This window comes from Carassius gibelio, chromosome B3 (assembly GCF_023724105.1).
Source record: "Carassius gibelio isolate Cgi1373 ecotype wild population from Czech Republic chromosome B3, carGib1.2-hapl.c, whole genome shotgun sequence".
Taxonomy (NCBI): domain Eukaryota; kingdom Metazoa; phylum Chordata; class Actinopteri; order Cypriniformes; family Cyprinidae; genus Carassius; species Carassius gibelio.
This window is the reverse complement of record NC_068398.1, coordinates 49,094,286-49,117,438: the sequence shown is the minus strand read 5'-3', so window position 1 is coordinate 49,117,438 and position 23,153 is coordinate 49,094,286. Positions and strand designations below refer to the sequence as shown.

Sequence of the window (23,153 nt, the reverse complement as noted above, 5' to 3'; positions counted from 1 at the left end):
CAATGGGAACCTTATGAAGTGACGTAATTGCGCGACGTGAACATCATCTGTGAAGCCCGCGGTGAAACCAGGATGAAGGACGCAAATCATTCTCATCTGCCAACAAAAATAAGCGCAAAAGACATCAAGGTTAAGCAGTTAAGGTTAACCTCAAGGTTAACGCGAAGCAGTTACCCGGTGTGTTACATGACAGTAGGGGCAAATTATTTTGAGAGAGGGATGAGGATGGCGAATGATAGGCCAGTGTTAGACTAAGCAGTTAGCTTTCATTTTCAGAGTGGACTGTTGTAGTTTAATTCAGAAGTTGATGCATCTCTACAGTTGTAAGATTGTACTTTTTTGTTACAGAATAGTAGGCTACCAAAACCTTACAGTTGTAAGTACATTAGTAGTATGTAAAATAATTTACGTTGCAATAAAAGATTGCACTTTGCAATTCCTGTAAAACAGCATTTGTATATTTTATTTGTATTCATTTTTACTGAAGTAAAGTTAGTTGAATATTCCTTTTGTAAAGCTAGAGAACTTGTTTGACTCAATGTTTTGTAAGTTTGGGCCATGTGTTAATTAAGGTCTGAAATAAAACAGAATGAGAACTTAATTATTCTGTGATTTAGTATGCTTGCTTATCATAGGAAGTCATAAGACTAGCCTAGTGAGAACAGAGTGTTGGGGGGGGGGTCACCTTTTTTTCTCTTTTTCATCAAACCGCAGTTTTTGCAAGTTCCCGCAATTTCATCGCATAAGATTGCAAAAATATCCCGCATATTCCATCGCATTTTTAAGAAAACCTGGCGCAAAATCAAGGATTTTTGCCCACGACAATCACAAAAAAAAGTCAGTGTTTTTCTGGAGGGACTGTCTAATGAAGTCATTAAAACAGAATCTACAGGAGAAAGTGAGTAAGTTATGGACAGAACAGAGCAAGACATTTAGATTTTAGTTTTATGTCAAATGTCTTGTGTTGTGATTTCCGTCATACAGAGGTGAAGAGCAGATCAAGAAGGACAGATGTTTTTGATAAATGTGACTCACAGACTGATCGCCAGATCAACGGAGAACTGCACCGGGACGCTCTTCCTCACCACCGTATCACTCATGTTACCATTGTTATCACTGTGAACAAATACAGAATTTACTCACAGCTGAACATGAACTGCAATAAAGTCATTCTTCTTAACCTTCATGACATATGGTCAGCCCAGATATCTGCGGAAGTATGACTAACTACAAAGTCCTAACAACAAATTAGTTAATGAACCTGATTCACCTGTTGGCAGTGATCATCATCTCCAACCGGTCAGACCAATCGTTATCCCATTTTGTCACACGGAAGGTTCCCAGAAACTGAGTCTAGAATACAGTAGAAACCAAATGTTGGTAACAACACCAAGGTCATGGGTTCATGGGCTGTAGTAACTGTAAAGATATATTCTGTTAATTTTGCCACAATTTTAACACTTATAGCAATAATATGCAGAAAATGTGTATGAAAAGAAAAGAATCTGTGTGTGTGATTCTGTCTTACTGTGGTGCCACTGCGGTACACTGGTAGATTGATGCTGCAGGATGTTCTGTTCGTAGCACCGCTGTCTTCATCACCACAGCTGATTCGAGTCAGACTCGGCTGTTTATTCAACACAAACACACAATTTATTCAAAGTTCTTCCATGAAACTCTACATGGTGCAGTCTGCTAGGTTCTAGCTTAATCTGATATAATCACATGATTTTTCACATTTTGCAGCTGACTGGTTTCTTTTGCATCAGCAGCCAATGAGCTTGCTGCACAACATTCAAATACTTGGGTTGAGTGCTTCAGAAACCCTCCACCTTCCTCAGCTCCACCTGTATAGATCTGCTACAGGGTAATTTCATGTATTATATGTGAGTTATATCATATGTTAAAAGTGCAGCAGCAGAATTTCCTACATGCTCACAGCAGCATGTCTTAAATGTATTAGCAGAACTAAGTCTTGGTACCTGCTCTACCCCAGCAGCAGCAGTGTAGCAGATCTATTACAATATAATTAGAATTTCAGAGAAAGTTTTCAGAAAATCTGCCTTTAATTTGATATTTTTTATTATTTGACAAATATCTTAATAGCGCTGTATTAGTGCAGAATTGGCTTCCTTTTGGAATTTGAATTGGCCATGCCCCACAGGAAGCTGAACTGAATTGACAGGAAGAGAAATTTACTAAAATTCAGCACGGGAGATGCATTAACAACAAAAAACCTTTCAAACATGTCTCAGTTGACAAACATTGATTTTTAAATGAAAATAGTATTAAAAAATATATTTTTTATTTAAAACTTTCTGATTTCTGCGATATTGCTGTTACATTGCTGTTCCTGCTACATCTATTCAAAATCAGCTCATCTTGACTGAATATCAGAAATGCTTCAAAACTAAACTGATTTAAGGACAAACTTGTTTTTAGGATGATTAGATGGTTTTACTACATAAGTCTTTAGTTTGACATGCAGACAGCTGTACCTTAATAGCATCAAATTTAGCGAGCGAGAGGCCTTCTGGGTAATGCAGAACTATGCTGGTGTTGAAGGAGTCGTCGCCTGGGTTTGCCAGCGATACAAGGACCGTGAAATAAGCTTGATTCTTCACCACTAATGTGTCGTTCCTGCGGAACAATATTTCAACCCTCATTTCAAGCAAAACCTGATGAAGAATGCCAATATTCAGACGGATATACAATCATATTTCATATTACAATAATTTGTAATTTATTTATCAGTTTTTTCTCACATAAAACTGAAGTTCAGCTTCAGATCCGCCACACAGCTGTTGTTTGAATTACATCTCCATTGAAACGGCACCTTGATCAACAAAAGAGAAACTTTTACAGAACTAGAGACAAAAATAAAACGTAGCATTAGTTCTGGCAGGTGGCATCATTCAAGCATAAATCCGCTGGCTCTCAGCTGATCCACGTCTACCTATAGGAAATACAACACCTATCACAGCATCCCTATATAAGGTGTATTCAGTATTACTCATGAACTTTATCTCTTTCTCAGGAGGTAATTACCTTCCTCCATCCCCAGCTCCTCCTCATCAACAGTCAGAAATTGGTCTTCTGATATTCCTCACTCAGACTCATTTATGCTGAATTATGTTGTTTCATTAAGAACATTAATGATTTCTGCCAGTGTGTGCCATATCATACCATCCACAATAATATTGGTATACATTTTTACATGATAAAAAAAGTGTCATATCACAATATCAATGACAAATAGTGGATATACGTTCCCCTAGTGTGCACAACACTACCACCACAAACCCAATAGGTGTGTTCAACTTGAAGCAGCGCTGCCAAGATTGATCGGTGAATGACAAAAAAGTATCGCGAGAGCGGTTCTAGAGCATATTTGAGATCACACTCTTATCTTTAAAAATAGGCGAGGAGCATATCTTTAGTAAAACGGCGTTGAGAGAGGGGAGGAGGCCTGAGGCAAGCGTAAAATGACAGCCTATGTGAAAAAGCGAAAGCTTATCAATTGCACATGTTTTAAGCCTTTCCACTTTAAACATTCAAACAGAAGATGCGGAAAAACTCAACTGAGAGTTTGTGGTTTAGTTCGGTGCGTGCGCACAGAGAGCCGCGTAAACACCAAACCAAGTTCTTCTTAATTTCTTCCCATGCCTGAACATGCAAATACACCTCACCAGTTTAAAAATACAAAGACAAAAAGACATGGAAAGGTTCATTCAGCCCCCCCACGCTTTTCGGTGAGTGCAGTTTGTATGCAGAGAGATGCGTCTCCGTCTACAGCCCTTAAACACCGAACTGAGTTTTGTCTTGAGTCTTTGCTCTTGAAATGAAAAATACATACAAAATTGTCACCTCAAAAGTATTTTCGAAAAATGGTTGGTTATGTCCTAAGTGAAAGTAAACAGTTGCAAAAGAAATGGAATGTGCCATAATGGATGTTTTATCTCTTAAAGGGACCACACCTAATTTACTACCTGATGTAAATGTCCTTAAAGAGTAACTAAACCCTAAGCCAACTTTTTTTAGTTAATGACCTGTAAGAATGGGGCATTATTAGTGCTGTTCATTGATTCAAGTAACTTTTTTGACATTTGAGTATAAAGTGTTTTAATTTTACAATATATGGTGCAAAAACGTCTGAGTGTTGCCCTCTTCAGGTTGAATGGTGGCTACTGCAGTTGATTTTTCCAATTGGATGTTTGCGGTGGCAAGTGACGCAAGCGGTGGCAGGTGACGTAAGCAGTTTCCAGCTCACAATGCCTCTTGGTATGAGCTACCACGCCCTTCACAGTATAAAACCATCTTGTTCCGTCAAAATTACTGGAGTGAGTCAGTTGGAATTGAGAGTATTGAAAACGACCAGGATAGACTATTATAGCATCTATTTAGCATAGCATTTAGATAGTTATTTAGATTATTTCGTGTAGCCTATATAGTTAATTGGCATAGTTGTTAGTGTAACGTTAGTGTTGTTAGTTAGTTAGTAGCATAGTATTGCATCAATTAGGAAAGCTTCAGGTAGCGTAGATTTATCTGTATTTAGTACAGTGGTCAGGATCGTACGTATGTGTAGTGTTGGTGGTTACAACAGCACTGCTGGACTGCATAGTTTTCCAGCAGACTTTAAAATTAGGTGCCAGTGGTTGCATGCACTTGGCCTGGAAGACCACGAGTTCCCGCCTAGAGCTGGAGTGTGCAAACTGCATTTTACGCGGGATTGCCTTTACAACGCAATGGAGGTGAAAATGGGCTTCTCCATACAGCTCGCGCTGAAAAACGACGCGGTGCGGGAGTTAAGACTGCAGTTTAAGCCAGTGGCATGAATTGATATGGATTAGTCCCTGGCCCTGTGTCCACAGACACCTTGACATCCTCCACTTCAGGTGAAGGTGGGGGAGAAAAGTCCTCTACTTCCAATGAACGCTCTGTTGCAAAGCTCTCAGCCCTGCCCTCGGTTCATCCCCTCTATCTCTGCTGTGCTCTGCCCAATTTTCAGCATTATTAAAATATTGCCAGTGGGTGGAGTCAGGCTCTGACCAGGGGTTTAGTTACCCTTTAATGTTAATCCAAGAAATGAAACAGGAGAAAACCACTCACTGCTCTTTACTGAATTTTCTTTGTAGTTTTAACAAGAATTAATCTATATTTAATTTATAAAGTAAAGACTATGCAATTCTATTAACATTTGCCACTTCTGGCGACATAAATCCACCGAAATTGGCTTTGTTAAACGCCCGTTCACTGGTAAATAAGACCTTCCTGCTGAACAATTTTTTCTCCTCTCATAAGTTGGATTTTATGTTCATCACTGAATCTTGGACAGAGGGAGGATATTTGAGTCCTTTTTCTGAACTGGTTCCAAACGATTGCTCGTTTTTTAACTCTCCCCGGCAAAATGGTAGAGGGGGCGGCCTAGTGACTGTTTTAAAAAATGCTTTTTTCTCTCGCTGTCAGAATATTGTTGCAAAAAATTTTTCTAGTTTTGAAACTCAGCTATTAAGTTTTGAGTGGAACGGTCCTACTCTGTTTTCGCCCTCCACATTTGGTTAAAGATTTTATTATGGAACTTACAGAGTTAATGGGGTATATTACTACTAATTATGACCGTTTTATATTAGTTGGTGATTTTAATATTCATGTCTGTTGCCCATCCAGTTACCTTTCTAAGGAGCTTTTAAGTCTTATTGAATCTTTTAACCTCACTCAGTGGATAAATGAGCCCACTCATATACAAGGGCACACTTTGGACCTAGTGCTCACTTATAGGCTTTCTGTTTCTGAACTTGAGCTTTCTGATGCAGTGATCTCTGACCACAAGCCTATTTTATTCTCTTTGTCACTGCCAAATCTACCTGCTCTGTGTGATGTTGTCAAGTTGTCTCGGTCTTATTCCTCTCGGTTTCACCTAGATTTTAACTTGCTTTTTAATGAACTGAGCTCAAAATTGTCCTTGGACATTTCACTTGCTGATCTGAATGTCGACCAACATTTCGACCTGCTAAATAAGGTATAGATGGACATTCTAAATGAAACTGCTCCTCTTAAAGTTTTTAAACCAAAAACTAAATCTGAAAGGTGGCTAACTCCCGAAATTCGTTCTCTAAGACAGACGTGCAGGAAAACAGAGCGAAAATGGAAAAAGGATAGATTTCAATCTTCAGACAAGGTATTTAAGTCTGCTCTTCAGTCCTACCAGTCTGCTCTCAAGACTGCAAAAGCAGCATATTTCTCTAATCTGATTCTAAACAATAATAATCAACCAAAAGTTTTGTTTTCGGTCATAAATGCTCTCTTAAATCCATCTGTCAATGGTATACCAAATTCCTCAAATGAATTATGTGAAAGATTCTTGAGTTTCTTTTCTGAAAAGATTATTAAATTAAGATCCCAGGTAGTAACCACCTTCATTGTTCCTGTTTATGATGAGATTCTCCAGTCATCGTCTATATGGGAGTCCTTTGATCCCATCTCTTTACAATTTCTCTCTGAAATTATTAACTCCCTCAAAGTTTCGTTCTGTCCTCATGACGTAATTCACCCCCGGTATTTTAAATTGTTGATGGGATCAGTTGGCCCTGCCTTACTTTCCCTGTTTAACAAATGCTTATCAACTGGTTCGGTTCCCGCATGCATGAAATTGGCCTCCGTTACTCCTTTGCTACAGAAGCCTTCCTTAGACATGTCTGTTTTAAATAACTACCGTCCAATCTCTGTGGTCCCTTTTATTTCTAAGGCACTGGAAAAGATTGTGTTGTGTCAACTACAATCTTTTCTAAGTACTAACCAAATCTCAGAATTCTTTCAGTCCGGCTTTAAGCCTTTCCACTGCACCGAGTCAGCTCTGCTGAAAGTGTTAAACGACATCTTAGTTGCTACTGATACAGGTGACCCCGTGATTTTAATCCTTTTAGACTTGACTGCTGCATTTGACACTATTGATCATCAGTTGCTCCTGTCTAGATTAGAATATTGTGTGGGGCTAAAAGGCTCAGTCTTGAATTGGTTTAAATCCTATTTAACGGATCTATATTTTTCAGTCAAAATTGGCAATTTTGCCTCTTCTGCCGCACCTCTTAATTTTGGACTTCCCCAGGGATCCATTTTAGCACCTCTGCTTTTTTCCCTCTACATGCTTCCCTTAGGTTCGATTCTGAGAAGGCATGGTGTGTCATTCCATTTTTATGCTGATGACACACAGATCTATCTGCCCATTAAAAGAAACGATCCTTCAGCCATAAATTCACTGCTTACATGTCTTGATGAGGTAAAGCATTGGTTAGCCAGTAACTTTTTAACCTTAAATGACTCTTAAAAGACTGAGGTCATTGTTTTTGGTCCATCTGACAATTTTAAATTTAACAACTCAATCTTGGACAACCTGGTAGTTTTTGAGTCAAAGTGTGTTAAGAACCTTGGTGTATTTTTAGACAGTCGGCTCACTCTTGAGAAACATGTCTCCTCAGTTGTTGCCAGTTGTTGTCTGCCGGAAAAAAACTCTTGAGATAGCTGTTCATGCGTTTATCACTTCTCGATTGGACTACTGCAACTCTTTGTATTATGTCATCTCAAAGTCCCAAGTAGCTTGTTTACAATTGGTCCAAAACGCAGCAGCCAAATTTCTAAAAAAATATGATTCTGCCACCCCCCTTCTGCGAGCACTTCATTGGCTTCCTGTTAACTCTAGGATACATTTTAAAATACTCTTATTTGTTTATAAATGTTTGCATAATCTCGCTCCACATTACCTATCCGAATTGCTGCACCCTTACAACCCTTCCAGAGATTTGAGGTCTAGTAATCAAAACCTACTATTGGTTCCCTCTACAAGGCTGAAACGTAGAGGAGATGGGTGATGGGCCCTAGATTGTGAAACAGCTTGCCAGCATCCCTTAGAGCTGCTCCATCTTTATCGGTTTGTAAATCGCTTCCGAAAACTCACTTGTTTTCTGAAGCATTTGCATATTAACTGTTGTGTAATGTAGCATATTTTATTTTATCTATGATCAGTATGTTGTACAGCACTTTGGTCAGTCATGTGATTGTTTTAAATGTGCTTTATAAATAAAAGAACTAGAACTAGAATGAGAAAACGGGAAAAAGGAAAATGAGAGCTTGACAGGGAGATTTTCTCATACTGCGTCCGCTGTGAGACCCAATGCTCGCTGGACGGAAGAGAAAAGGTAAGTGCTCTACCGGGAAAGTTCTCACTGCGTCCGCTGTGAGACCAAATGCTCGCTGGAGAGAAAGAGAAAACAGGAAAGAGGAAAATGAGAGCTTGACTGGGAGATTTTCTCACACTGCATCCGCTGTGAGACCCAATGATCGCTGGACGGAAGAGAAAAGGTAAGTGCTCTACCGGGAAAGTTCTCACTGCGTCCGCTGTGAGACCAAATGCTTGCTGGAAAGAAAGAGGAAACAGGAAAGAGAGAAAATGAGAGCTTGACCGGGAGATTTTCTCACACTGCTTCCGCTGTGAGACCCAATGCTCGCTGGACGAAAGAGAAAATGTAAGTGCTCTACCGGGAAAGTTCTCGCTGTGTCCGCTGTGAGACCAAATGCTCGCTGGACAGAAAGAGAAAACAGGAAAGGGAGAAAATGAGAGCTTGACCAGAAGATTTTCTCACACTACATCCGCTGTGAGACCCAATGCTTGCTAGACGGAAGAGAAAACATAAGTGCTCTATCGGGAAAGTTTTCTCTGCATCCACTGTGACACCAACTGCTCGCTGCACAGAAAGAGAAAACAGGAAAGCGGAAAATGAGAGCTTGACTGGGAGATTTTCTCACACTGCGTCCGCTGTGAGACCCAATGCTCACTGGACAAAAGAGAAAACATAAGAGCTCTACTGGGAAAGTTCTTGCTGTGAGACCAATTTCTTTTTTCTTTTTTTTTTATATATACTCCTGCGGGACCAGGTGCTGCTGTGGCAGTGGGGAGAAACAGGAAAGTCTCCTGTGGGAGCATACACTGCTGTGGAAGTGGGGAGATACGGGAAAGGCTCCTGCGGGAGCGGACACTGCTGCGGCAGTGAGGAGGTACAGGAAAGGCTCCTGCAGGAGCAGACACTGCTGCGGAAGTGGGGAGATACGGAAAAGGCTCTTTCGGGAGCAGACACTGCTGCGGTAGTGGGGAGATACGGGAAAGGCTCCTGCGGGAGCAGACACTGCTGCGGCAGCGAGGAGGTACTGAAAAGGCTCCTGCGGGAGCAGACACTGCTGCGGTAGTGGGGAGGTACGGAAAAGGCTCCTGCGGGAGCAGACACTGCTGCGGCAGTGAGGAGGTACGGGAAAGGCTCCTGTGGGAGCAGACACTGCTGCTGCAGTGGGGAGATAAGAGAAAGGCTCCTGCAGGAGCGGACACTGCTGCGGCAGTGAGGAGGTACAGCTGCTGTGGCAGTGGGGAGATACGGAAAAGGCTCCTGCGGGAGCAGATACTGCTGCGGCAGTGGGGAGATACGGGAAAGGCTCCTGCGGGAGCAGACACTGCTGCGGCAGTGAGGAGGTACAGGAAAGGCTACTTGCTTCGGCTGTTGTAGATGCTGGCTGCAGGAAGAGTAAAAAGGGTTAGTAACATTTGATGGGGCAAGCTAAAAATTAATGGGTAGCTTACTGTGTTACCAGCTTAGCAATAGGTTGCCTGATTTGACAATTCCTCAAGCCTTGTCCATATTATTATGTTACTGTTGGAAAAGCATCTTTGCTCTCATTTGGCCTCCGGGCTCTTAGGCAGTCTCCAGGGCGGATACGTTTGGAAGGCTGTTTTCACATTGTAGTATGGACTGTGGAAACAGAGGCTTTTGGAAACGATGAAGCATGTTTAGTCTTGTAAGACACTTTACCGAAAGACATGATTATAGCAGTAACGTACCAGTCACCCCCCCATTTTTGGCATGGAGACAGAAATTACATAATAATAAAATAAAATAAAAATGTTTCTGATCATGATTCTTTCTGACTAGATACATTATCAACGTTTGTCCATGAGCTGACACTTCGTCGTTTACCGTTCAGGAATAGGAATCGTTTTTCTGACATAATTTCCTAAATAACTGTCACTGAAAAGATGTTTTATCGAAATATTGGTCAAATATCGAAGCCAGAGTCTTTAGACTTTCAATTGATGTACGGTTTATCCAGATCAAGTAAGAGAGTGATGTTTAGCGTGCTGTGGAAGTGAAACGATAATAAACTGGGGCCGTTGGCGATGCTTGCAAGCAAATGGGTTAATAGCAGTTATGTGCTATTCACTTCCAAGTGGCATCTAAAGATATTTACTTTCCTGTTTTTCGTATTACGGTCCTGAAAAGGCGACAGTAATTTTACTCCCACTTTTGTACTCGTTGGCGCCGCGCATGGCTGCTTCAGTGCTTGGCTCTCCAGTGTTTGTGCTGTTTTTGTTCGTTTTTCCTGTTTTTTTTAACAAACACGATCAGTTTCACCAGGGATGAACTGCTGAACATTCGGCAGAACACACCACAAGATCTTTTACTGGATTTAAATTATTCAGACGTTTTACTGAACGTTGTTATCGGAGGAGCGGCGGCGCTGATCAAACGCTTCAGGACGCGCAGACGGGGGAAGCGAACGGGAGCGCTCGTCAGACTCAGGAAGCGCGGATTTCGAAAGCCGTTGCCTAGCATCCATCTAGCAAATCTCCGCTCTCTACCCAACAAAACAGACGAACTCCTTCTGCTCTCTCGGACAAATAAGGATTTCTCACACTCTGCTGCTCTGTGTTTCACGGAAACCTGGCTGAATGACGCCATACCAGACAGCGCGCTCCATCTGTCAGGCTTTCAGCTGTTTAGAGCGGATCGCGAATCAGAATCAACAGGGAAGTCGCGCGGCGGGACATGCTTTTACATCAATGAACGCTGGTGTAGAGATGTAACTGTGTTAAAGAAGATGTGCTGTCCTGATCTAGAAATGCAGTTTGTCAACTGCAATCCGTTCTATTCGCCGCGGGAGTTTCACTCGTTCATTCTGGTCAGTGTTTACATCCATCCTCAAGCGCATGTGAGCCTTGCTTTACAGAAACTCGCAGACCAGATCACAGAGACAGAACAACAACACCCGGACTCTGTTTTAATCATTCTCGGGGACTTTAATAAAGCCAATCTCTCCTGTTAACTGCCAAAATACAGACAGCATGTTACATGTCCCACCAGAGACAGTAATATACTGGATCACTGTTACACAACAATAAAGGATGCATATCACTCTGTTCCACGAGCAGTTTTGGGACATTCTGATCACTGTCTGATTCATCTTATACCGTCCTACAAGCAAAAACTTAAATCTGCTAAACCTGTAGTAAAGACTGTGAAGAGATGGACCAGCGAAACAGAGCAGGATTTACAATCTTGTTTTGACCTCACTGATTGGAGTGTTTTTGAAGCTGCTACCACCGATCTGGACGAACTCACAGAGACCGTAACATCTTATATTAGTTTCTGTGAGGATGTATGCATTCCTACCAGGACTTATTTAACATTCAACAATGATAAGCCATAGTTTACAGTAAAACTCAGACATCTTCGTCAGGCCAAAGAGGATGCCTACAGAAATGGGGACAGGGTATTGTACAATCAGGCCAGGAACACACTGAACAAAGAGATCAGAGCGGCTAAAAAGACCTACGCTAAAAAGTTGGAAGACCAGTTTACTTCCAACGACTCAACTTCAGTGTGGAGAGGTCTAAGAGCCATCACAAACTACAAGACACCATCCCCTTGCACTGAGGCTAATCAACGACTTGCTAACGACCTGAATGAGTTTTATTGCAGATTTGAAACCCCCAATACCCATTCTGACCATCTCCCTACACAACCATTAACACCTCCTTCAATCCCCCTCTCCACACCTCCTGCTCTTCAAATCTGTGAAGACGATGTGCGCCAGGTCTTTAAGAAGAACAAAAGAAGAAAAGCACCAGGCCCAGATGGCGTTACACCAGCCTGTCTGAAAATCTGTGCTGACCAGCTGGTCCCCATCTTTTCACAGATCTTCAACAGATCCCTGGAGTTGTGTGAAGTGCCTTCCTGCTTCAAACGCTCCACCATAATCCCCATTCCAAAGAAACCCAAGATAACAGGACTTAACGACTACAGGCCTGTGGCTTTAACGTCTGTCGTCATGAAGTCGTTTGAAAAACTGGTTCTGGGTTATCTGAAGGACATCACTGGACCCTTACTGGACCCCCTGCAGTTTGCTTACCGAGCAAACAGGTCCATGGATGATGCAATCAACATGGGATTGCACTTCATCCTGCAACATCTGGACAAAACAGGGACTTATGTGAGGATCCTGTTTGTGGACTTTAGTTCGGCTTTGAACACCATCATCCCAACAGCCCTCCAGACCAAACTGACCCAGCTCTCTGTTCCTAGCTCTATCTGTCAGTGGATCACCAGCTTTCTGACAGACAGGCAACAGTTAGTGAGACTGGGGAAATTCACATCAAACAGCTGCTCCACCAACACTGGTGCCCCTCAGGGATGTGTTCTCTCCCCTCTGCTCTTCTCCCTGTACACCAACGACTGCACCTCTAAAGACCCCTCTGTCAAGCTCCTGAAGTTTGCAGATGACAGGACGGTGATGAGTCTGCTTACAAAAAAGAGGTTGAGCAGCTGGCTGTCTGGTGCAGTCTTAACAACCTGGAGCTGAACACGCTCAAAACAGTGGAGATGATCGTGGACTTTAGGAGAAACTCCACTGCACTTTCCCCACTCACCATCATGAACAGCACTGTGACTGCAGTGGAGTCATTCAGATTCCTGGGAACCACCATCTCTCAGGACCTGAAGTGGGACAATCACATTGACTCCATTGTGAAAAAGGCCCAGCAAAGGTTGTATTTCCTTCGCCAGCTGAGGAAGTTTAACCTGCCACAGGAGCTGCTGAAACAGTTCTACTCGGCCGTCTTTGAGTCTGTCCTCTGTACTTCAATAACTGTCTGGTTTGGTTCAACAACAAAATCAGACATCAGAAGATTACAGAGAACTGTTCAGACTGCTGAAAGGATTATTGGTGCTCCCCTGCCCACCCTTCAAGAACTGTAAATCCAGAGTGAGGAAAAGGGCTCATAAAATCACTCTGGATCCCTCACATCCAAGTCACCCCATCTTTGAACTTTTGCCATCTGGCCGGCCTCAGAGCCGCAAACACCAGAACAGCAAGGCACAAGAACAGTTTCTTCCCCCAGGCAATCTACCTCATGAACAGTTTAAATGTTCCCCACTTATGCTTATGCAAAAAAAAAAAAAAAAAAGTGCAATATCCTTATATTTATTTGTTACCCCTCCATCCTAGTACATCCCTGCATCTTATTCAATCCTATTCCATTATAATTTATAGCACAATTGTTTATACACTTATTTATTTGCCTACTTTTTTTTTTTTTGTCTGTGTGTTGTTGTCTCTGTGTACTGGAAGCTTATGTCACTACAACAAATTCCTTGTATGCGCAAGCATACTTGGCAATAAAGCCCTTTCTGATTCTGATTCTGATTCTGCTATCCTGCGTCAAAACACGAGGGAAGATGCGTTTTAGATGAATTTTGAGTGATCATGCCTGTGAATGGAGAAATAGGTCCCTAAATAATTTGGTCCTGCCAGAAAACTTGCATGGAAATACAATTTTTAAATTAAATTAAGCATTTAGCCGACGGTTTTATCCAGCGACTTATGGTGCTTTCAGGCATTTTTTTTTTTTATCATGGAACTTATGTCTGTATCATTTCAGTGAGGTTTAAACGTGCGCGGTAAGGCAAATGTAATGTCTTGGACATTTCAATGTGGATGACTCTGGAAATAATGCCTTTGCTTCATGGTTAACCCTCTAAGGCTCAAATTAAGTTTTAGTAACTTAGTAACTGTAGTAACCTTTAGTAAAGTTTTTAGTGTCTTTAGGAGTAATAAGGTTTTTAGTTACTTTACTGTTGCAAATCTGCAACGCCTGCCTTGAGAGGGTTAAAAGTGGCATCATCATCCGATGGAACTACGTTTGTATCTGAAGTCCAAATCTATGTGCACTCCACACTCCAGATCAGCAGGTGGCGATAGTGCATCTTTATGCTGGTTTGCCTAAAACCACCACAAAACACTAGTAGAAGATGGAACTGCGTCAGGATGTCATTTAACAAACTTTAGCCGCGAACCTGCTTTTAGATGCAACACTTTGGATGCCAATTGCCGTAAAAATCCAATGAAGAAGAAGAACCTGCTTTTAGCGTCTTCGCCTGAAAATGTATTGGTTAACGTCGCGCGGTCTGCGCCGCTAGAGGAAGCGGCCTCAAACTGCCACTCGGCCGGAACGCCGGGGTGAAAGGCTGAGCCGCTGCGGAAAATGAGAGAGGCTTGCTGCGGTAAGAACTTGGGTGCGGCCCAGGCTGGTTGGATTCCAGCTCGAGGAGAGCTCGTTCTCGGGCAGTATGATCATTGTGTCGAGCGAGGCGAGCTCGGAGCTTGCAGGGTCTATTGGTCATGACGTGTGGCTTGGCGAGGAGAGCAGCGGTCACGATGACGCTTAATGCTGCTCAACGGCCGTGTTTGGCTGGGTAGGAAAGATCGCGGGTCCAGCAAAAGCAGCAGGTCTTATAAATCCCCGGTGTAGCTCTCTTCGTTGGTACAAAAATTGGGTCTGTGGTAAGGTGATAGACGAAGCAAACCAGCATGCTGATAAACCATCAATGGAGACAGGTAGGCTAATTCAGCTGTATTTATACCCTAAGGTTGATTATCTTGAGTGGTTCCACCTGTGCTAATTAGGCTAAGTATCTGACGTGCTTCTCCCGAACCTTAGTTATGAAACTACATTAAAAGTTACACGTATATCAGTGATGCATGGCATACGACCTCATGGTTAGATCATTGCATCTGCACAACTGGTGCATATGATTCAGTCATGATGGTATTTTAACTTCCGTTAATTCACCACGAGAGGTCATTATCCACAACACAGACTCTCATATTACACAGTACACCCTGTACTACATTTCCCATGCTCCACTGCACCAATCTAGTCACCTGATAACAATCACACCATGCACCTGAGACCTGTCACACACACAGCACAATCAAAAGACATGCTTTATAAGCTTTAGACTTCCTTTCACACACTGCCCATTATAGCTAAGCTATCACAGATCATATTGCTGCAGCCCGGTCCTGAAGATTTGCCTTATACAAAATTAGGGTGATTAGACCCTATCTTATCAGAGAAACCGCACAACTCCTTGTCCAAGCTTGTTCTCTCCTGACTTGACTATTGTAATGCTCTCCCTGCAGGACATCCTGCATGTATTATCAAGCCTCTACAACTGATCCAGAATGCAGCAGCAAGAGTGGTCTTCAATGAGCCAAAAAAAAAAACTCACGTCACACCTCTATCCATCAGTTTGCACTTTGCCAGTAGCCTTGTTGATATGACTGCTTCTATTGTTCTCCTGATTTGTAAGTGGCTTTGGATAAAAGCTTCTGCCAAAAACACATAACATTTAATAATGTACATGTAATAAATCGTGTAGTCACTTAAAACACACCCATTCCTTAGTTGACTGCAAATCACTTTCAGAAATGCCACCAGAGAAACAACAACCCGTGCACTCAAGCAATTGCCTGACCTACACTTTTTTACTTTTTTGATAATCCATTTAAATATGGAAGTAAATATATCTGTCACAACCTCAGTCATGACTTAAATAAAATAACACATACAGACACTAAATGTTTAATGGTATTTGTATATTATATTTATTAGCTTACTTTCATAAAAAAATTGTAATTGGCTTGTAAAGGGTGTCTTTATGTATGTTTGGTCTGATTTCTCACTCTGGACTCTTGTTTCTCATCCTCTTGACAATACCCCACAGGTTCTCTCTGGGGTTCAGGTCTACTGAGTTTGCTGGCCAGTCAAGCACACCAACAGCATGGTCATTTAACCAACTTTTGGCAGTTTGGGCAGGTGCCAAATCCTGCTAAAAAATGAAGTCAGCATCTTCAAAAAGCAGGTCAGCAGAAGGAAGCATGAATTGCTCCGAAATGTATTGGAAAATGGGTGCAGTGACTCTTAAAAAGTAAAAGAAGAAAAAAACCCACAATGGACCAACACCAGCAGATGACATTGCACCCCAAATCAACACAGACTGTGGAAACTTTACACTGGAATTCAAGCAACATTGGCTATGAAATTCTCCACCCTTCCTCTAGACTCTAGGACCTTGGTTTCCAAATGAAATACAAAACTTTCTTTCATCTGAAAAGAGCAAATTGGACCACTGGACAACAGTCCAGTTCTTCTCCTTAACCCAGATAAGACACCTTTGACATTGTCGGTGGTTCAGCAAATTCATTGACACGTCTGTGTGTGGTGGCTCTTGATGCTTTGACCCCAGCCTCAGTACATTCCTTGTGAAGTTGAGTTGAGTTGATTAGTTGATTGGCATGTCACAATATTCTAATTTGTTGAGATAGTGAATTGGTGAGGTTTTTGTTAAATGTTAGCCAAAATCATCACAATTTAAAAAAGAACCTGATTTGAATTGATTTAATACACAAGTTTTACAATTTTAATTGAATTACTGAAATAAATGAACTCTTCCAAAACATTCAAATTTATTGAGATGCACTTGTATTTCTCCCATCACTATGTCAATCAAGCCTATAAAGTTTAAACTGAGATGTGTGAAGATGTGTTAAATTGAGATGTCACCTCGACATGCTCCTCCGTCCTGCTGTTGATGTCAAGAACAGCCACCGGGTTTCCAGACAACTTCTCAGTTTGTGAGAAATTAATTTGTATCTTCAGAGGAGATACTGTGTCTGCAACACAGTGCTGAAAGAAACACAACATTCAATGTCAGACCGAGGCTGCTGTGACTGGCTGAAGTTGTGATAGACCACACGTACCAGCATGAAGATGGAGAAATTGGAACAGGAAATCCCAGAATCCAGCAGAACAAACTGCTGCATAGAACTGGACGACGAATTCATTGAATTGAAGAATCCTCGACTCATTCCTCGTACCACATCCACATTCAGATTCAGAGAAACATTCAGATTCTTCTCCAGAGATCCTGAGAGACATGAGGGGGTAAGACATATTCTTCATGTGACAAAGACTCTCTGAAACTTCATTGATGTTACCTTTGCTGCTCGTTCTCTCGGTCACCGTGAAACATGACGTGAGATTAAATGCATTAAATGTGTTGTCACCCGGACATTCAAAGTTGTTCAGACTAATTTCCTTTGGATTGAAACTGAGCTTCGCAGATACAGACATCACAGGCAGAGCCCTGAGAAGAAATAAAAAAGTAAAAAACTCATACTACTAGACAGTCAGATTGACAAGGCTAACACCTAATAGATTTATTTTTTTATATATAGATTTATATTTATTCTCTATTATTCTACAAAGTAAAGATTACTTTATAAACTGCTCACTGATGTCTTACCCACAGATGATCCCGTGTTGAGATGGTTAGAGAATCTTTACATTATTTCTAAATGTGTTGTGAAATGACATACTTGAGCAGAACGATCCCTCCTTGTGCTCCGATCACGATATCTGTCAGATTATCATCATTCATGTCCATCTGACCGGAAAGAGACACTCCAAATTGCTGCAGACCCGGGAGAACTGACCGTGCTGGGATCCGCTGCACACACACACATACACACACACACACACACACACAAAAAGATCTACTGTGTCAAAGTGGCTCATCGTTATGCAGATTTGTTTATCTGTGAACGTCTGGCTCGTCTGGGTTTCTGAGTTAAGCGTGATCACAAACACAGCATTTGGGATTGATGGAAGCACAGCAAACTCTCACCTGAGGAGTGTGTTCAGGGTTTATGCCATGCGTCCCATCACCCAGGTAGATGTAGACAACGCCTTCATTCTCCAGCGGCGCCCCGACTGCCACATCTGACAGACTGTCTCCATTCAGGTCCTTTAGTGAAGCCACAGATGTAGCAAATCTACCTGTGCTTGACTGGCTCACATTCAGTGTCTTCTGAAAATACTTCTGAAAAAGTGAACAGCATATTTCTTCATCAGCACAGAACAATTTCCACAACTTTCATGTCATAGGAACCTATGACAACAGCAATCCCAATGGAGTAACACACTGGTGACGACTAGCAGCCTTCCAGTTACAGGCAGAAGCTTGTTCATTAAGATCATAATAATAGTCATGAATCTGTGTGTACCTGGTCTGATAAAGTGTAGACGTACAGCCTCCCTTCAGCCTTTGGCTGAGACTGGTAAAATAATGGAGCTCCAACCAGCAGGAAATCTGAGTCTCCATCCGAGTCCACATCCAACAGACTCAGAGACGCTCCGAAATATGAGCCAATCTGATGCCAGAAATCAATCAAAATGAACAGAAACTGCATTCTAGCACATGCTTTTATAGCTTGATTTTTATAGAAGAAATGAAAACTCCATGTTCTTCTGCTTCACAAACACAACGTCACATTATACTGGCTAGAAACTGAAGAGGTTTTTAAAAACTTACAACCCAGAATAAGAAAAAGTTAGGACATTTTGCAAAATGCAGTGAAATCAAGAATTTTAGATTTGTTAATTCTCTTTAACTTTTTTAATTTGCAAAAAATGAAAAGATTTTCAATGTTTTCACTGACAAACTAAAATGAGGCTAAATAAATGTTAAAAGGGTATAGAATATCAACATTTCACATTTCTTAATGAAAAATAGCAAAGCATTTAGATATTTCACCAATATAATGTTGTTATTAATATTGTGAAAAGATTTGGGGAATCCAGTTAAATCTCAGTCTGTGTGGAGCAAGACAGGAAACCTCAGGTGAATGTGCTTGACCTTTGACCCCTCAGATGGCATTGCATAAGAAACCGTCATGCTGTCCTGTGAAATATAGCCACATGGAGCACTTGAGAAAACCGCTGTCACTTAACACAGTCTGCTGCTGCATCAAGAAATGACTTGAGTCTCTGTTACTCAAGGAGAAAGCAATACATCAGCTGTATGCAGTGATGCCGCAGGCTTCTCTTGGCCAGAGCTCATCTTTGATAGTCAAAAAGTGTGTGCTGTGCTCAGATGAGTCCACCAGGAAAGACTGACATCAAGTTCTCAGCCCCGAAGACCAAAGACACCATCCAGACTTCCACCAGTGACAGACGCAATAGCAAACGGCATGGGTGACTGCAATATGTGTGAAGGTACCATTGACATTAATTTTATAGAGATATATAGTGCCATCAAGATGAAGTCTTTCATGGGAAGTCCACGGTTATTAGATTGAGACAATGCCATGTCTCATTCTGCATATGCTACAACAGTATTGTTTCATAGAAACATAATAAATGTATAAGAATGCAGCACAGATCTGTCTCCTACTGAAAGTGTATGACCAGTAATGAAAAGGAGAATCAGACCATGACGATCACAGACTGCTGAGCTTCTGAAGTCTTTTATCAAGCAAGATCAAACATTTTGCTTGCAAAACTTTAACAATTAGTATTCTCAATTCCCCAAAACTTAAACATTGTAATTATAAGGAATGTTGATGTGGCTCAGTGTTAAACATGCCTCTGTCCAAGCTTTTTGGGAGTTTGTTGCAGCCATCAAAATCAAAATTTGTTTATATTTACAGAATGCAAATAACTTTTTTGGTTAATTTGGTGAAACACCAAATCTCATGCGTGTGTGTGTGTTTGAAGGGTCTGCTGATCTTCTCAATGGACTGTAGTTATGGGAGTCCCTGATCTCACCGGTGGAGAGAGATAATATTGTGTCTGAGGGTTTTTCACTGACTTGTTCTCCATTGATGTTGCTCGTCACTGTCCATGTGCTTTCATTCTTGGTGAAGAGGGTCACAAGACCCCTGTGTTCAGCCCGCGGTGCTCCAGAGAACAGAAGAGAGACGCCGTGTCTCATCCCCAGCACAGTAGAGAAACCTGAACACCATCAGCATCATTAAAACACACACACACACACTCTTCACATCACAAAAGGACAAACAAAAACTCCAACATACCCATGTACGAGTCTTTATTTAAAGCTGGACCGTGGATCTCTGTCTGTCTGAATTCAGATCCTGATCCCGTCACTTCATACAGAGCTCCACGCCAGTCATTCAGTCCGACTGAACCCATGATCACAGAGTCCTGAAACAAACACTGCAGTCTCAGCTTCAGTCTCAGCAGCCAAAGAACACCAACCATTTGCATTTTACACAGCCTACATTAAACAGACTTCTGAAAACAGCAGTTCTGATCTGATTGGCTGTTTTAATACATTTCCAGGAGCCAGTGTGCACAGATTTATCTTGATTCAGCGGTTTTCACGCAGCACTTGTTTGAGGTTAGTGACAGCTCTTTGGCTTGATTTTTAGCAGAAAATAAACCACATCATCTCTCAAATCATTTTTACAGCAGTATCAGATTTAACATCAGAGACCAAGTGTTAGTTATTAGATTGTATCATAAACAAAAAAAGTCCTTAAAAACAAGCATATTATCTACATTAAAATTGCTGACCATTAAGACCCTGACAACGGCCGTCTCTGAACCTCTCTCACTGTAAGACACAGGACCATCGATTATGAGCCAGGATTACAGAGATCGCCATAATTGTTTCACGATTCCAATCTTTCATCTGAAACGATCAAAACTCCTGCAGTGTGTCCCAGGCTTGAGGCAATGGCAAGACTGTGACAGGTTTCCAAAGATTTAATTCATTCTATTGGTTTTATGCTCGTGGCAGTCAACAATTCACATCACGTTCAGCACAAGCCACGAGTGTCTCTCAACCAGCTCCGCTTTCAAAGCATTGACTAATAATAAACTACATTCAGATTTTGCAGTTCATTGAAGATCTATTCCTTAGCATTTTTTTTATTGTAGGAGACAGTAATAAAATACACATAAAAGGAACATAAGAGACATAATTTGTTGTACCAATTCAGTTAGTAACAAGCCAATTTCAGCCAACACATTATTACAGCCGTTTGTGATTAAATCAACTATATAGTTCTATATTTATTACCCTGCCAGTAGTTTGGGTACCTGATCTGATCAGTTTTGCAAAGAATTTGATCAAATTATTTTTCCTAAAAAAAAAAAAAGAAAGAAAAAACCTAATAAATAATAATAAAAAAAACTCCTTGAGGACAATATACTTTACTCCAGAAGTACTCTCATTCCCAATGTGGGTATTTTTTTTTCCTACCATTGCCTTTTTATTCCTCATATCTTTTGTTTCTCTTTTTATTCAATAATATTTTTGCCTTCTTCCCTTAAAATATCTTAATCTCTATACTAGGTCTGGTCTGGTTAACGGTATGGTATGGTTAATTTTCGTAAGGGAATCTCTATCAATTTTCCCCATATCTTGACAAATTTCTCAGACTGTAGCCGAAGAATCATTGTTAATCTCTCCACTGTGTTTCAGGTTGCAACCATTTTCTGGTTATAACCTTTTTGCCAGCTACCAACATAATTCTCATTAAGTATTCATCAGATTTGTCTTCTGATTTAAGACTTCTAAGACCAAAGTATAGAGTTAAGAAACTAAATGAAAATACTCTCTAAGCTCTTATGGATTTCCTGCCAATATTTCTGAACTTTAGGGCATTCCCAGAATATATGGCTATGGTTGGCTTGATTTGAGCAGCACAATCTCCAGCAGGTTGCATTTTTGCTTTGGTATCTCTGCTGCTCAGGGGTGAGGAAAAATCTAGTGATATTTTTCCAACCAAATTCTCTGTGATTTAAGAATACTTTCCCAATCTTTCTCTAGGATATTCAGATTTCCTTCCATTGCCCATTTATTTTTAATATATTGGGTATTTTCTCATTTTTGGTTTTGTAGACTTTTATAAAATTTTGTAACTATTTTTGTCATGCCCCCCGTTTTATGTATTGCAATAAATATTTTTATTATTTTCCTTGTCATTATGTTCCCTTATAATATTATTAAGTTTGTGTCTTATTTGTAAGTACTTATGGAAATCCTTATGACACAACAGTTGTTTGTGTTCGAGTGCCTCAAAATACAATACTTGCCCTTTATGTAAAAACGTACAGTATGCTGTGAGGCCTCGTTTAGTCCAAGCTTTAAAGCTATCGTCTACAGTATTTGGAGCAAATGTTGAAACATAGGCAGGCCATCTCAAGATTGATATCAAATCTATCAAATTATATATATATATTTTTTTGTATCTTGCCAATTATTTAATAAGTTAGTTGTCCACGGTTTAAATTCATGTATATTCATTTTATTCAAGTGTCCATCTGCCATTATACTGTAGCTTGGATTGGAGGTCTTTTCAGGTTAGCATTTTCTATTTCTTTCCACCTGGCTTTAAAATCTGGATTGCATAGACATAATAAAGGTCGTACTTGAGCTGCACGATACTATTCCTCTAAGCACGGCAAGGCAAGACCTCCTTTTTCTTTCTGTAATTGTAGTGTCCTAAATTTTATTCTTATTTTTTTTCCTTGCCATATAAATCGTGATATCAATCTATCCCATTCAATAAAGTTTTGTTTGCTTATCTCTATTGGAAGAGTATGGAAAAGATACAAAAATTGTTGAAGTATACTCATCCATCTAGCCAAATCTGATATGATTGTAGAATACAGTGGTTTGTAATTCACATCAAATAGTCTTCTGATATCTTTGGGTATTTGAACCCCTAAACTAGATAAACCCCTAAACTAGATATTTGGCAATTAAAGTTAAGATCTGTTTTTTTTTTTGACATTTAATTTATAGCTTGATAAATCTCCAAACATAGTTAATGTTTCCATCAAGACTTCTAATGATTCGTTTGGTTGACCTAAATAAACTAATATTTCATCTGTGAAAAATGATAATTTCTGTTCATCACCATTTATGTCTAGTCCCTTAATATTTGTATTTTGTTTTATATATTGGCTTAAAGGTTCTAAAAATAAAGCAAACAAAAGAGGGGAACATTGACATCTCTGCCTACAAGGTCTTTCTAAGATAAAGGCTTGTGAAAGGTTTCCATTAACTTTGATTCTTGCTGTAGATTTATTGTATAGTCCCTGGAATGCTTTAATAATAGTGCTATGAAAGCCAAACTTTTCTAATACCCTATAAAGGTACAGCCATCTAAATGTATCA

The 23,153-nt window shown here is 40.7% G+C and overlaps 1 protein-coding gene across 3 annotated transcripts in view; it reads right to left on the bottom strand.

Annotated features, from left to right (window-relative positions):
- LOC127952380 (integrin alpha-L-like) overlaps window positions 1-23,153 on the bottom strand; it is a 158,900-nt gene that overhangs the window by 6,265 nt on the left and 129,482 nt on the right. For 2 of the 3 annotated variants that reach the window (XM_052550782.1, XM_052550784.1), the window contains exons 11-23: window positions 20,038-20,167; window positions 19,815-19,957; window positions 18,229-18,375; window positions 17,850-18,044; window positions 17,542-17,672; window positions 17,161-17,309; window positions 16,924-17,090; window positions 16,727-16,849; window positions 2,766-2,836; window positions 2,499-2,640; window positions 1,529-1,627; window positions 1,271-1,353; window positions 1,036-1,116 (exon numbers count right to left, since the gene is read on the bottom strand). In XM_052550782.1, the coding sequence (XP_052406742.1) occupies window positions 1,036-1,116; window positions 1,271-1,353; window positions 1,529-1,627; window positions 2,499-2,640; window positions 2,766-2,836; window positions 16,727-16,849; window positions 16,924-17,090; window positions 17,161-17,309; window positions 17,542-17,672; window positions 17,850-18,044; window positions 18,229-18,375; window positions 19,815-19,957; window positions 20,038-20,167 (1,661 nt within the window). The remainder of the gene's footprint in view (window positions 1-1,035; window positions 1,117-1,270; window positions 1,354-1,528; window positions 1,628-2,498; window positions 2,641-2,765; window positions 2,837-16,726; window positions 16,850-16,923; window positions 17,091-17,160; window positions 17,310-17,541; window positions 17,673-17,849; window positions 18,045-18,228; window positions 18,376-19,814; window positions 19,958-20,037; window positions 20,168-23,153) is intronic. The other variant, XM_052550783.1, reaches the window with a different exon arrangement.